Source organism: Morone saxatilis, unplaced genomic scaffold, assembly GCF_004916995.1.
Source record: "Morone saxatilis isolate NCDOM2014 unplaced genomic scaffold, NCSU_SB_2.0 Contig18, whole genome shotgun sequence".
Classification (NCBI taxonomy): Eukaryota; Metazoa; Chordata; class Actinopteri; family Moronidae; genus Morone; species Morone saxatilis.
The window spans coordinates 12,109,395-12,125,663 of record NW_023339740.1 but is presented as its reverse complement, the minus strand read 5'-3'; the positions used below and the strand labels follow the sequence as shown (position 1 = coordinate 12,125,663).

The 16,269-nt window shown below is 38.1% G+C and overlaps 1 protein-coding gene across 3 annotated transcripts; it reads left to right on the top strand.

Moving 5' to 3' along the window:
• Positions 1 to 139: 139 nt before the first annotated feature.
• slc11a2 (solute carrier family 11 member 2) lies at positions 140 to 15,814 on the top strand. 3 transcript variants are annotated; one of them, XM_035662613.1, is made up of 18 exons: positions 140 to 302; positions 1,493 to 1,567; positions 4,339 to 4,423; positions 5,864 to 6,000; positions 6,190 to 6,309; positions 6,641 to 6,760; positions 6,951 to 7,057; positions 7,153 to 7,223; positions 7,307 to 7,374; positions 7,471 to 7,626; positions 7,940 to 8,098; positions 8,203 to 8,289; positions 9,110 to 9,229; positions 9,325 to 9,474; positions 9,603 to 9,676; positions 10,382 to 10,535; positions 11,238 to 11,291; positions 15,436 to 15,814. In XM_035662613.1, the coding sequence occupies exons 3-18, from the start codon at positions 4,390 to 4,392 to the stop codon at positions 15,511 to 15,513; spliced, it is 1,689 nt and encodes a 562-aa protein (XP_035518506.1). In that variant the 5' UTR covers positions 140 to 302; positions 1,493 to 1,567; positions 4,339 to 4,389; the 3' UTR covers positions 15,514 to 15,814. The 3 variants fall into 3 exon arrangements, with proteins under 3 accessions (XP_035518506.1, XP_035518505.1, XP_035518507.1); XM_035662612.1 differs by lacking the exon at positions 1,493 to 1,567; XM_035662614.1 differs by lacking the exons at positions 140 to 302; positions 1,493 to 1,567; positions 4,339 to 4,423 and adding an exon at positions 4,919 to 4,988.
• The last annotated feature ends 455 nt before the right edge of the window (positions 15,815 to 16,269 follow it).

Here is a 16,269-nt window from a genome sequence, read left to right as displayed (position 1 = left end):
TATATTAGATATAATAAGAAGAAACACTGAATAACCTGCAGCAGCTCCTGACAGGCTAAACCCAGGGCGCCACACGCCACTGCGCATGTCCCACCCATTGACCAATCAGAGCCGTGCTGTATTTGTCGCACATGCGCACTGGGGCGTGAACTTAAGAGTTGACATGGAAAAATACGACCACCGGAATTTAGCTTGGTAACGTGCGTCTTAACCACCTTCACATTATACCTATGGTGTCGGCTTAAAGCAGCTTTACTCATCAAAACACTACCCATCATTCTACCTTCCTAAAGTGTACCCAGGTAAGGGGGTTTTAATACTGTGGTAACGTTTGCACTCCCAACCAGACAAGCTAATACATGATGGAAACGTGTTAGCTTCATCACACATAGTAACTCACATTGACAGCGTTGGGGTTACCGGTGTCACTCGGGCTTATATTATCGGGTTTATAGGAGGGCTTGAAGGTGATAGTCAAAGGTAGCTCTTGTTCACATGTCTATATGATTTATTAGCGGGGACACTTGGTTTATTTCGTATGTAGTTCGTTCAAATGCAGCCTTTTACATTTGCTCCAGTAAGTGAAAGGTAACATTAATGTATCAGAGCTGGAGCATCATGCTGAATTGTCACCAGGTGTCACTTAATGGATTTGACCCATTGACATTGATGGTTACAGGACGTTGTTATTATGAAGGAGTACATGCTGTTCTTATAAGTGTCTTAATGCACCTTACAGTTATTATTGAGCTGGAAACCCTCTACTCTACCTGAGTATGTACACAACTAACTTACAGCTTAAATTACATACATTCTTCCTCCTCTGTCCATTTGTGAGCTGAGTTTATGGTGCTACTTCCTGAAATGTATTCACCACCGCCGGGAAGTAATGAATGCAAGAATTGTGATGCAAGGGAAAACAAATATAAGTTGTCACTCTGATGTCTGTTGCTGAATGTAATGCAACTTGTTTACGTTAAAGGTAGAACTTATTGTATTGATCTCTTAAATACAACACTCAGCGTACAGAGGAACTAAATAGTTTTTCTTGAGTGCTACAGTAAATAAATGTGTATCAAACATGTATTATCCTCTAAAATACCTTGAATATGTGTTGAGTTTCTAATGTCCACCTCTAGTATGTGAAGTCATTTGTAAACAAAGGAACTGCCATGATAAATTGACAAATTATCTTATGAGCATTAAGAAAGGGAAGTTTGATTAATGCTAAATAAAATGCATATATTGGATTTTACTTTTAAGCCTCATTCTGGTTACTATATATTACTATATATTACTATATATTATATATCAGACCTTTTCAAAGCAATCACTCAAGGTAAGCTGGCCAAGCTCATAGCTATATGTGGACATAAGTAGGCATTCATGGTTTCCATTGAAAAATACTGCGTTTGAATTGTGTTGCTGATGGACCGGTTTTGAAAATTTGATTTCCTGGTTCGACAGATGACTCTTGTTTTAACTTTCATAGCAGCTGTTTGTGTCTGGCCGTGGTTCAAGAAGGTCCGATCTGTTGTTGCTGCTGCCGAGTCTTCATTTGAGAAGAGTAAGAATGATTAGTGCTGGTAGTTTTTGTTTGACATGTCTAATCAGTTTTCTTGGTGTTTACTTTGGCATTATTGTGTTGAGATTTTTGGGTGATGGTCGGGGTATAAAAGCCTGCAAGGGCCATCATTCGAGGGGTGTAACGTCAGAGATAATTTGTCAGTTTGGGAGTTGTCATAGATTTAGTGATCTTTAGTGAAAGCTGTTCGGTGCAGATTAGGCCTCTATGGTTTGTGTTGAGGTCAAGGCTTTGTGGGAAGTTAGATGGATGGATGACTAAGTGATGTGTTTTCTTTTTGTTGTTTTTTTTTTTACCATGCTTACCAGTTTTAATTTAGATGTAGAAGCTTGGTCAATCCAATGTTACAACATTTGGTAAAGTCAGGATGAATTATGTAGTTGATGTTAATGAACTTTACACTGTTATTGTTCAACGTTTAGGATATTATATTAATAATGTGGATTCATTTTGACTGGATTCTTAAGCTACTGGGAAACTTTCACCACATACTTGGAGCTGACCATGAAATGTGACAGGATTAGTGCTGACACATTAAAAGAAGACAGTTACATAATCCAGGACTGGAATCCAGATCACACCAGAACCAGTACAGTGAATACCAACCAGTCTGTCTGGTGTGGCCCAGACACCGACGATAATAGACTAAACATAAATAAAGCCAAAAGAATTGTTCCTGTCTTGATACTTTTTGTCTTTGGTGTTAAATGAGTGCAGTGGGGAGTGAATGTGGGGAGGAGGAATAGTCACAACCTGAGAATGTGGTAGTTCATCATAACAGAGTGACAAGGATCTGGCACTGTGACTGTAGGCTGAGCAAATCAGATATCAGATAGACTTTACAGAAAAGTATGCGCGTCTACAGCTTCAACCAGGTGCTAAGACAGAGGGAGTCAACCAATCAGAGTAAATACCTGCCAACTTAAATGTCCCTTGTCGTCTTAATCAACAGCACTGTTGTGTTTGGGATGCAGCTCTTCATCAGGCAGACACACTTTGAGACATGTGAGAGACTTGACTTTACGATCAGCAACAACAAAGCGAGATCACATCCTCCAAAAGGATGTTACAGTTCTTTGATGCCTGGTTAGTGAGATTACATAAAGAGGAAGTGAACCAGAGCCTCACAGGGAAAGATGAAATACTTCTTGATGTTGAACCCTGCAGTAAGGTAGAGGCCTGACTGGATAAACTGTTATTAATAGAAGTGTATGTTTAACAGGGATGAGACATTCATTTGCTTAATGTTGGTGTGTGAGAGAACAAGGTTGTTTGGAGATTTAGGAGATCAGTTGCTTGGACTTCACTGAGTTTGAGAAATTGTTTTGGAGCAAACTGTTCTGTATTTCTGTGCCTGCAGAAATGTCTATCCAAATTAAAATGTCGTAGCACAGGATCACAGCTGGTTTGTTATTGATCATATCTTCATGAGCTATTCTACATTTACACAATAAAACAACACTGGGTGGTGGCTCTTTGTTGTGTGTTCAGTGTGTGACTGCTGACTGTGGCCACATGAGAACACATGACAAAAAACTGCAGTGCCCTGCGGTCAAGTAACGTTACAGTAACAGTCTAACAGTCAGATCGGGCACGAGACAATTTCAGATTCTTAACGTACGGTTAAATCTGGGCCATGAATATGTTTTTTAATCTTCAATCAAACATTTCAGATGTAATATTTAGCAAGCTGCCTCCAATTGTGCAACTTGTCAACATGAGCCTTTTAGTTCTGGCAAATAACACACACACACACACACTTACCTGAAACCAAAATGTTTCTGTCTGAACACATTTTCAAGATGGGTGGATAACTGGTCATTTCTTGGCGTAGTTTAATGCGAGCTGCCTTTTACCAGGAATAGAAGCACAAACAGTGTGGAGCAGTATGGTAGATACCAGAGAGGAGAGGGAAAAGGGCACAAAACTGCAGCGTGTTCAAGCTCTAGGAGACGACAACAAACTACCGACTGTCATTTTCCAAAGCAGGAAAGCTCACGTTATGTGGAAAGTTTGATTCATTCTGACTGGATGTGTTTGGGTCATTTGGTTGTAATACAGGAAACAACTTAGACTTTGCTGGTAACCAATATTATTACTGAAATTCTAATGATAAGTAAATTGTTACTGAGCAAAGTACCACGGACCTTATCACTTGGATATACTAATTACTTCAAGCACACGATCAGACAGCAGAAGCAGCGCTCTGATGGAAACCTTGACCGGCTGCTGCCTCCGCCCGTCTTTTGCCTCATGTGATCCCACAGTCATGTGCCCTCAGAGGTGCTACCCTGTCTGTGTCAGAGAACACGGTGTTTATAAAATCCAGTTGTTTTCATCTTTTTGGTGGTGGATTAAGTAGTAGCAGTCTAACAGAGTGTGTGTGAAGCTGAGTGTTTAGAGGAAGGATGCATGTGGTGGAAGTGAAACTCCGGCTCCAGTGGTCAACTCAAGGTTTCCTGTAAAAGTTCTCATTAATGCAGTGATCTTTCACATGCTGCGATTGTTGCTTAGTCATGATTATGACTTGTGACTTTTAATCTTGATCTTTTTTTAAAGGGGGAACCAAAATGTGCACAGTCATGTCTCGTGTTGAGGTTCCTTCTTGTGCTTATTGTGAGAAAGCATGAAGTTTTCTATACAAAACTATAATCTTTTTAGCTCAATACTTGCATGATAATTACTGTTTTACCCTCGACAGACATGTCTTTCATGCTCCTTCACATTATGTAATTGTTGTTTTCTTATTCCAGGGAGGCTGATATTCATCCCTCAAGTTCCCAGGGATACCTCAGCTTGCCCTGATGAAAGCCGAGCAAGACGGAGACCTCCTCGAAGGTAACTGTTTAAGAAAACAGAAACATGACCATCACATTACAGACACACCCGCCGTGTTCTCCAACGTTAAACACTCTCTGGGTCTGTCTAACCGGGCTGCAGCACACATCCTGTGTCGGTGTGCATGCTGGCTGAGCTGCTTAAAACAATATTTTACTTAAGTACATTTTGTCTCGCGTGCGTTTAACCACAGCGCCATAGTTTCACTTTTGAAAAGTCTGAACACATATTCCTGATGCTGGAATATTTCATTATTCTCATTTCTTCTTTAGTGAACTTTATTACTGCTTGTGTGATGGTGTGGGATTCATTGAAGGGTAAAGGGCAGGTTACTATATTATTTGTGCTCTTAGTGTGTACTGTGTGTTCTTTACTTCTCTCTATTTGCGGGTCATTTTTAGAGACATGACGTCAGTGTCATTGTGACATCTAGTGACAAAAAAAAAAAATAGGGATGATAAAGGTTGAGTCATATAAAAGCAGAGTCCTTGTTAGGACACAGTGGACTTTAGGACCAGCAGTGAGTTGGAGATGAAGAGAGGAAAGAATGAAAAGTCCACTCTCAGTGAGTAGTACGCTTTGTTTGCTGCTTTACTTTGAGCTATTTGTTAGAAATATTAAATAAGTGAGAGGTTTTTGTTTTGTTTGTATTGATTGGTCTTTTTTAATGTGTTCTCATAAAACATGCTCTCAGGGTCATTTGGTTTAGGACTAAATCCCTTGCGTAGCAGTTTTGAGATCTAGGCTGAATTGCTTTTCGTTTATCAGCTGTGAGATTTTTTTTCACAATGGTTGCTTCCGTTAAACTGTGTGTGCAGTTTCTTAAATAAAGCTCAAGTACCTCAGACAAGTCTTACACACTCTGGCTTACACATTTTCCTGAGTACAGAATGAATAAAGCTGTGTTTGGCGCTCTGTAAAGTTATTTAAAGTCCTATTTAGTTCTGTATGTATCTGCTGCATCTCTACTCAAACAGAAAACCTTTCTCTCTTTAGAAGGCAATTCACAAACATATCCACTTTAGTCAGAACCACATTCCTTTCGTTTGTAAAGTAATATTTTAAGTTGCTGTAAAATTGTTTTTAAAAGGCCCAAACTAGGTAAACTTGTTCGTCACTGATATCTTTTTGTGACAGTAAGTGGAGAGTTTGGTAGTGGATTTATTCTCTAGGAATTATTCTTTATTTACATGAAATTAAATCGTTTTATGGAAAAAAAATTTATTAACTTGTCAATCAAGTTGTCCCAACATTGAAGGCGTAATAACATAATAAGCCAACAAGTGCATCGTGTAGTGATTACACCACATCCCCAAATCTCAGTAGTTCAGAAGGAACCACAAAAATGAGGTCTAACAAGTAACTTTCTTCGTCTGTTCGTCTTGCTCTCCTCTCTAATCAGAGTCCCTCCGTTTTTCTTCTTCTCTGTGGTTTTGTTAGAGGACTCTCCTCAGGACAATGGAGTCCAGACAAACCAGTACAGCTCCATCTCTCCTCCAGCCTCACCTGTGGCCCAGGAGGAACCTTTTTCTACATACTTTGAAGACAAGGTGGCCATTCCCGAAAGTGTCAACCAGGTACTCACAGCCAAGATGTAATGATGTCCTGAATGTATCCTGTGATTATAACATTATTTACCCTTGTTGGACAGTTTATTAGAATTTTTAAGATTTTGGGAAGCAAAACATATTTTAACTGTAACAAAACTGTTTCATTATATTCAAACTACATCAGTAATAATTATACTTTTCTGCCGTCCATTTTAGGTATTCAGTTTTCGAAAACTCTGGGCCTTCACTGGACCAGGGTTTTTGATGAGCATTGCTTACTTGGATCCAGGAAACATCGAGTCTGACCTGCAGTCTGGAGCTAAAGCAGGCTTTAAGGTGAGATATAAACTCATGTAAATCTAATCCGTTTGCTCTGCCATGACCTAGCGGTTTGCTTTGCTGGGTTATGTGTGTGTATTTCAGACAAAATGTGAACCATAATACAGTTTTCATCTTGACTGGAATCTATTTTTTAGCTTTTTTAAATGTATTTATTTTATTTGTTTACTCCATATTTGAGGAAGTGATTCCACAGGTTTTTGTTCTCTTCACCCAAACACATCACAGTGTCCAAAATGAGCACGAGCGAGAGACAGGCAGCTATTATGTCATTTGGCTCCCGTATAGGAAGCAGCGACTTTTGCTGATTTTTGTCTTTCTTTCTCAGCTCCTGTGGGTGCTACTTGTGGCCACCATCATTGGGCTGCTGTTGCAGAGGTTAGCTGCACGCCTTGGGGTCGTCACTGGGATGCACCTGGCTGAAGTCTGCAACCGCCAATATCCCACAGTGAGCGCTCCCCACTCTCATTACACTCTTGATGTACATTAACTTTTAACGCATGGGACAATATTTGTCAAAAATATAAAAAGAGTACTGCATTTTTTGATCTCATATTCTTAAATATTGTTAATGAACTACAGCTGGATGAGAAGATGCTTTACTCTCTGGTTATATCTTTGGTGTTTTTATTTTCCAGGTTCCTCGGGTCATCCTTTGGCTGATGGTGGAACTGGCAATTATTGGCTCAGACATGCAGGAGGTCATTGGCTGTGCCATTGCTCTCAACCTTCTCTCTGTGGGAAGGTACCTCCCTTACTGCTTGTCCATTAAAAGTGATTTTTTTGTAGTATATTTTCTGTTACAGTGAATTATTGAGTTTTCTTGTTTTTCTCCTCCAGGATTCCGCTGTGGGGAGGAGTCCTCATCACCATCACAGACACTTTCGTGTTCCTCTTTCTAGACAAATACGGTACACATCTACCATCACTTACTTATCAATCATTGTCTAAGAAGCTGTGCATGTGTGTTGATACAGTTTGTATCTCCTTGTAGGCCTGAGGAAACTTGAAGCTTTCTTTGGATTTCTCATCACTGTAATGGCTCTTAGCTTCGGTTACGAGGTAAAAGTCCCTTATAATTTCCAGAACAATTAAAGTGTTTGTTGAGTTTTAGCCAAGATGTTAACCATGACACGTTTGATTCTGTTTTGCCTGTAGTATGTGCTGGTAAAGCCAGATCAAGGGGAACTTCTGAAGGGGATGTTCTTACCTTACTGCGCCGGCTGTGGGCCTGTGCAGCTGGAGCAGGCAGTGGGCATCGTAGGCGCTGTCATCATGCCCCACAACATCTACTTGCACTCAGCGCTGGTCAAGGTTAGACGCATATTTGTTGTCACATGTGGATAATCAATACTTAAAAAGTAAAACCTACAGTCAACATGGTGAAATGAGAGTTTCCTAATAGGTTTTTCTTTATATAACAGTTGTCTCTCTGTCATATTTCTTACACAGTTTTGAAAAGTCACAGTTGATTATTGCATATTTGTCACTGTTTGACACACAGTATAAGCTATACTATAAGCTATACCATAAGCTTAGCATTATGCTATTTTAAAGTATTCTTAAAGTAGATCTCTTGTGTTTGATGAAAGTTGAGTGTAATTCTGTTTATCTCCTCATGTAACAGTCTCGAGACATCGATCGGAAAAATAAGAAGGAAGTAAAGGAAGCCAACAAGTACTACTTCATTGAGTCAACTATTGCTCTCTTCATCTCCTTCCTCATCAACGTCTTTGTCGTAGCGGTCTTTGCTGAGGCCTTTTACAATAAAACCAATATGGAAGTGGTAGGTATACAGTATTACAGTGAGATTTAATGATATTAATGATAACACACAGTGTCCAGAGCCTCTACCTGGTGCTCATCATGTGTTTGTGTCCCTGGTTGCAGCATGAATTTTGCAATAAAACTGGCAGCCCTCATTCAGATCTTTTCCCACAAAACAACAACACACTGGAGGTGGACATCTACAAAGGGGTACGTCTGGTCATCATTACAACAATAAGTCCTCACTGTGGAATTGTTGCTAAGACATTTAAGATGCTTATATAATGAGGGAGAGATGATTGAGTTGATTGAGCAGATTAATTACATTTTATAGTAATTATCTATTAGAAAGATATAATAAAAATATAATAATAAGAGGAAGGAGAAGAAGACAGACACATTGCCAGCCTATATTTACTGTTTGTTAGCAAAAAAGTTTCTATTTAAAGGCTCTGTGCACCCACGCAGGTATTTTCAGTTATTCTGGCCGATTAAACGTCCGCTCAGGCTGAAAATGGGCAAAGACATGCTGGGAATTGCACAACATCATCACACTTAATAGCTCTGTCCCATTTTCATTCTGCACACTAATTCTATTATTTATGGCTGTCTAGTTGATACACATTGTGTCAAAATATAATTAATAGAGTACATGGGGAAACTACCCATACTTAAAACACTTAAAGGAAATTCAGTTGTTATTGATATTGTTAGTTACGCCTGTGTGTTTCCTGCTATGATGTGTCAAAAAAACCCTCAGTCCTGAGAAAAAGTTTAATCAGGCAGATAAACTGAAGCTGCCTGTGTGAGTGCATCATAAGTGTGCAGAAGCTTTAAAGAACTCATTGCACCAAAGTATGAAGAAACAAAACTTAGATTTAAACTTAAATTCAACTTTTTTCTTTCCTCTATATGTCAATAAAGAGTCATGACCAACTCTACGTTATTAAATAATCATCTCTGAGTCTCTTTTAAGGGATGGATAGATTACAGATGATTTATTTCTCTGTTGGTTTGTTGGTTTGTTCAGGGAGTGGTTCTGGGCTGTGTCTTTGGCCCTGCAGCCCTCTACATCTGGGCAATAGGGATCCTGGCAGCTGGACAGAGTTCCACCATGACAGGCACTTACTCGGGGCAGTTTGTTATGGAGGTGAGAATGCCTACTGGTTTTATATAAGTGGGTCAAACAAACAAAAAACAAAGATAAATGTGCATGCTCATGTTTTTACTATCATGTTCATGAAGGGTTTCCTAAACCTACGGTGGTCCCGTTTTGCTCGGGTGCTGCTGACCCGCTCCATCGCCATCACGCCAACACTGCTGGTAGCCATTTTTCAGGATGTTCAGCATCTGACAGGGATGAACGACTTCCTCAACGTGCTTCAAAGCATGCAGGTCAGGACGAATCATTTAAGAAAGCACTCATAATTAATTATAATAATACATGTCCTTATTTTACTGTTCCTGTTGTGTAGATTATAATCCTGTGAAATAATCTGTATGATTTTCTTTGTGTTCAATAGCTTCCGTTTGCTTTGATACCAATTCTGACCTTCACCAGTCTGACATCCATAATGAACGACTTTGCAAACGGATTGTGAGTGAAAATTATACCTTTTTTTTTTTTTATCATTAAATTCTTCTCTCTGTAGAAATGTATTGTTCCTCTGGGACACACAGTGTATTTGTTGGTGTCTTATTTGTATTACATTGTTTATTGACAGGATAATTACCTGAATCAGTGAGGCTTTCACTCCTGTCAGTTTCTGTCTGAAACAAAGAATTAGCACACGTCAAAAAAAAAGAACACACTTTCATTAGCTTTCAGTCCTCAAAGCCACAGCTTCTGCTTTCACTGCAAGATGACTTAAAATGCAGGCAATTTACGCTGAGCTACGTCCACCAGCAGAAAGGCGTTTGCTTTTTTTAGCCAAATGTGAATCAAACAGACAGAATCCTGACTCTTCAACTTAAAACTGAGGAAGTAAAAGGCCTGATCTCTTTCAGTATGACAGCAAGTTGATGAAAGATGTGTGTTGGAGGACTTTAGTTATTCACTGACAAATCAAATGCAGCTTGTTGGTGCAAGGTCGTCTGTTTACTGAATGTTCCTCCTTTTCCGACAGACCAACAGATAATGTAGCTTGATGTTGTTTATTTAAAAAAATCCAAGGCAGTCACTTTGTTTTTGGACAGGAAAGTTACGCAAACTAGGAATCCACTCTGTTAGACTATTAGAGAAATGTGTTTCCGGGATAGTTCATTATTTCTCAATGGTCTAATAAACTGCCTGTTCCTGTAGGGTGTGGAAGATTTCTGGAGGCGTCGTCACCCTGGTGGTTTGTGCAATCAACATGTACTTTGTTGTGGTTTACGTCACAGCACTGAACAGTGTGCTGCTCTACGTGCTTGCTGCTCTGTTCTCCATTGCCTATCTGTGCTTTGTGGGCTACCTGGTGAGTTCGATTACTGCCACATTATGATCCGATGTCTAAGTACTTTACTTACCAGTGTAATTACTAAAATAATGTTTTATTTATTGTGATTTATAGGTCAGTTTTCCTGACAAATGCATTAAATATATATATTTTTTAAGGGTTTCAATGTTTGAGTAAACTTTGGTTTAGTTTTGAAAATGACATTCAAAATCAGATAATTACCAAGTGAATTTTCACATACGAGGGATTTGCGTAGGTATTTTGGTGAATAGAGGTCACAATAAACATTGTGAAAGAGAAAAGAGAAAACAAGTCCGTCAAAAGTCAAGAATCAGAAATATAAAATAGAAATTTACAATAGAAATATATGTGAAATTTCTGTTTTTCAAATGAAAAGAACTTTTGTGTCTCTCCATAGACACAGCAGCAGCCATTTTAAACATTATAAACACAGGTGTTACCAATGATAATAATTAGGGCTCTGTTCCATTTAGTGTCGCAGTATCTTCCAGTGAGCCAACATGCACAATAGCAGCAACCTGACTCTGTTTGACCTGTATAAAACAGAACCTTAATTAGTGTCATCAGTCACACCTGTCTTTACCCTACTATGTCACGTCAAACTGGATGCTGTGAAAAAGATCCTTTGTTTTTAGTGAAACAAAAATACATTTCATCAATGAGTGTCTTGACTGGTCTCTCCTTCGTCGTTGTCTGCAGGTATGGCACTGTTTGGTTGCTTTGGGAGTTTCTTGCCTGGACTTTGGCAGCAGGGTAAGCAATCGACCTGCTGTGTTCATAGAGGAGCCGTCTGAGTACGACTCCTAGAGCTGAACAGGACAGTAACCACCAGCATTCCTCTTTCCTCTTGGAGACACTGAGCCCTGTACACAGCCAGGACTCTTCTAGATCATATATGATCTTGAGAGCACATTTTCTGCTAATGTCACATGTTTCTCTTTGTAGGGCTGGGTCTCAGAGTTTGGTGCTTTTTATGTACCCAGTGAATCAAATTAATACTACACCAGCAATCAGAAAATCAGAAAATCAGTTGTCAAATGAATAATTGATACCGTCCTCCTACCAACATACTGAATATTTACTATGCTGATGATTAAACCAAGTATCTGTTATGTAAAATAAGATTTTCCATCATTTTTATAAAATGTAAGCTAGACTTAAAAAAACAGACTAGACTAAAACATAGCATCTCAGCTTGTATTTTTATGTATTTATGTTGGTTTATATAAACTACAGTAGTAGCCACAATGTGTGGGGCTACATTGCTGCACCTTCTTTAAAAGAATCTTGACGTTTTTGTTTTTAATTAGGATTAAATAACCTCAAAAGTACAGAATTGCCACAATATAACATATATAAAAATAACTTTTCAAACTATCAATATTTTTTTCATTTAAAAGAATTCACAAAAATCACAAATACAACATAACAGACACATTATATGAATGATCTCACAACAATGGCAGTTTCTCAAGCCGATATTGGCAAGGCTGGTAAAGCCGGTTCTTTCTCCTCACTTATTTTTGCCGTTGTTTCTGTTAAGTAACAGTCTACCTGAACTAGTGATTGTTTTAATCTTTATTTAATTTTCCATTTTCCCTAAGAGATGTACTAAAGCTAGCCAACGCACACTCTGCTCTCTGTGAGCTCCCTTACCTTGATAATGTCAACCTCCCAGCATCCTGATGGAAGGAGGAGCTGCTTATTCTGATTTCCACTCGGTCTACCTCATCGTCCTCTATTCTCTCATCTTCGTGTTCAAGCAGTTTGATTCACTGGATTTTCATAACTAACATTTCAAATAACAATTATTTTTTTTAAGAGAATATCATTGTGACATAATTCACAAGGACGTTATCTTAATCCTAATATCTGTACCAAAAATCACCAAATGATATCCAGCCCTGGTGTGATAAAATGTGTGATAAAACTATTGGGAATGACGTTTTTGATGCTAAAGTGGCAAGTTTCAGTATCATGCATAAATGGTGCATAATACTTAATTTGTCCAAAAAGTCCAGAGTGGACGTCTGTTCAACACAACCAAGTCTGTGAATGAAGGATGTTTTTTTTTAGTATGAGTCTTGGATTGTAAAATCATATTTAACTGACAACTGGCTTGAATGGAGGATCAATATTGTCTGACAAAGGCTGTTAGTCCACCTGGTCATTTACCAAACTGGTGTTTTAACGTGACCCAACTGGTTCATGAAGTTAATTACATAGAAATCAGTTGACAGTTTTACTGAATGGTACCTTTTTTAATATTTTACTTATGATTTATTGTATTGTGATGTGCGTGCAGCCTGATGCAAACTGCTCCTTTCAAACAAGTAATGTTTATAAGACTGCAGCTTGATCCTCAGAGCCTGTTTTAGTGCCTAAATAATAAGGATTAATCAACATACTATGTTGATGTATGTAAGTATGAAAAGAAAATACATTTTTAGCACTGTGAAAGGCTTGTTTCATTTCTTCTTAACTGAGAGAGTTTAGGTGTTTTTACTTGTGATACCAGGATAAATCCTCTACTCCACGTTTTAATTCACTACTGTTTGTGGTAAAAGCTTGGGAGATAGGGCTGATAGACATGTATTAGAATATAAATATGTAATATTTATATTACAATACATGTGAAAGAAAACTTTGATTTTATTTATACTGCTATGCAGAGAAGGAAGGCAACTGAATATGTGGTAGCTTAAACACAATTTTATATTCATAATTGTTAGAGTTTTCATGACAGCTGTATTTAAAGGAGAACTGGAAACAAAAGTCAAAACAAGTACAGAGGAAGTTTATTTATATAGCCCAAAATCACAAGTTTGTTTCAGAGAGCTTTACAGTCTACAGTCTATCTTTAGACCCCGAAGGCAGTGATTTTGTGAGTTAAAGTCCAAGAGTGCAGCTCAGAATAAAACCCAGTTGGGTCAGATTCATGTGGCCAATGTTTATGCTTATTCTGGTGTGCTGCATCTGTTAATTAAGCTACAGCGTGTCCGGTGCTCTGCACTGACTCATTTTAGACTCCCTAATGAGAATGAAAACATTTGTTCTGTTTGCCTTCACAAATGTTGTTACCCCTTCACAAACATTGTATTCAATGTATGTCTGTTTCTTTTCTGCTAAAAATAAAATTACTATCAATATTTACTGTAGATTTTTAACACAAGTCCGCTGGGCTTCAGACCTGCTCGCAGGTCGACATAAAGATGAATATATAGCTTAGTTTTACTAAAACAACAGACATATTAAATAAACCAATGCAACGAGAATGAAAACTTTAAGGATTATGAATTATTCATATTTAATATAAGTTAAGTGCCATCATTTCCTCTCAGACTCACAACATGAGCAGCAGCAGTTTGAAATTATAATGGAAACAACAGTCACAACAGCTGTCCTGATGTGACTGTAAAAGGCAGCATCGCTGTCACGTTCAACTTTCAAGATCAGTGAAGACGGGCTAGTTTAACATTAGACTGTGTACACTGTACTAAAGCAGCTAACTGAGCAATATCCAAGCATGATGTGTGTATTAACCAATAAGAGCATACAGTGATCACAGTAAAGATCTCAGGTTGTTTTAAATGTTCACTTTATTGTGGGGGATCAGGTTCAGCTGAAGGTCTTTGGTTCAAAGTTCTCAAAAGCTTTCATAAAGTTTCTCAAGGTTTTAAAGGGTTAAAGAAACTTGACACTTTTCAGGCTACTGTGAGTTTATATAGTATCATATTAATACCTCTCTGGTTAAAGGAAACATGGCAAATGCATATTTGAACTGTTACAGAGAAAACTTCAATGTAGTAATGTGTACACTGAAGTTATCACTCATTTCTGCTCTTTGGGGTTGAATGATTAAGTGTCTGTCCTTGCTCCTGGATAAAGCACACCATGTGTTCAAAATAAATGGGAAATAATGGATATATGGACATTTGTCGGCGTCTTCTGTCTGAAGTAGAGAAATATTAATAATATAAAATATTGGGATGTAATCAAGCCTCATTTGAAAAAACAAAGATATCAGTCTCTGAGAAAAGACTAGAGAATAATCTTTAAACTGGAGGTTTTCTCTGATTATAATGTTAATGTTATGATTCCTGTTTTATGACATGATGTTTGTGCAGTAGGTATAACTTACCTTGCTGTACCACCTGCTAAGTACATAGAGACTTTTCCACTTACTGTGTAGCATCATCAGTATAAACTGTTAAATTGATCTGTGAGAATAATGTAAACTATACAAGATGTGTTTAAGGGGTTTAAAAATACATCCCTCTTCCCAGATTAAAGTTTAATTTTTCACATTTAATATAAGGAGGGATGATAGAACATCATTGTAGGCAATAGAAATGCTCTTTTGCAGGACTTTCCAGGATTAAATGAGGAAAGGTGAGCACCCTTAATGAATCTGCAATTATTAAACAATCACCTTCAAATTGACCCCATTTACCACTGATCAAAACAGCATTGATTGTGATTCCTCTTATTAGTAAACATTATGCTTTATTTTCCATATCTTTTCTAAGTTCTACTACAGTAAACCCCTAACACTTTAAACTCTGTGTATCTGCAGTCTCTGGGTTCATAAAAGGAAGTTAATGTGGAGTAATATAAGATGAGCTGCAGTAACACAGATGCTTTCACAGGTCATAAGAGCTCAATGTGTGTGACTAGCAAGAAGCTGTGTGGGTTGTTGTTTGGAGTATTTTATTAATTATATAATTGATAATGATTTTCTGTGAAAACTTGAACAATGCAAATCATGACGAAATTATTTTATAATCCAGTTTGTCTTCATGAACAATAAAATAAAGCTATGCTGATTTATGTGATGAGTTAACTGTATAAAACACTCCCCCTTTGATAAAACCTCCGTCTCTGCTCTCTCTTTCAGACACAAATGGGATTCTCTCGGCACACAGACATTTACTTACTGAGTGACATGGACACTGATAATCTGGTAGAGAGATAGGAGGACACACAGTGAACTGTGGCGAGGACGACCTGGCGACCTGAAGCATGGGACCACTGAATACCGGCCAGTATGTGTTTTTCGTCTTCACCTCTCTGTGCCTGACGTGTTATTTTGAAGTGTCCTTACAGCACACAGTGTAAAGCGCCCACAGATGTCCACTCCTGTTCGAAACAACGATGGATGCTCTTCATCACAAACGTCTCAACAACCTCAGCTAAATAATGTTTATGCAAATAATGGTTAAATATCTGGGCTCCAAAGAACTGGACCACTACAAGTGAATAAAACAATGACTTCAGTTCAAGTGGAGAGAAATAGTTGCCATTCAGACACTACAGTGATGAAAGTGAGAGAGACACAGTTTGCTGTTTCAGCCAGTGTTGCACTAAAGATGCTGTCGACCTTTATTATGGCCACTAGGCTGCAGATTAGACAGTCCTGTGTTTCAATTAGATTTCTTTTTAACCTTCAACTTGTGGTTTAGACATGACATGACATTAAAATAAATCAGATTTTGTCATTGTTAGACGTCCCCACAGAGTGAGAACAAGAAGGCACCAAAACTGTGAGCGTGATGATGCTTTATTATATTTTATAAAAACATTGATCTTGATGTTGATATTAGACTGATAAATTCTTATAATTAATATATTGAATAAGAACATAGCACTTAAAAAACATACAAGGTGTTGTTTGTGTGATTAGTCTCACTTGTCCCTGTGTTTTATACTATAAAGAATGACAGTTTTATGT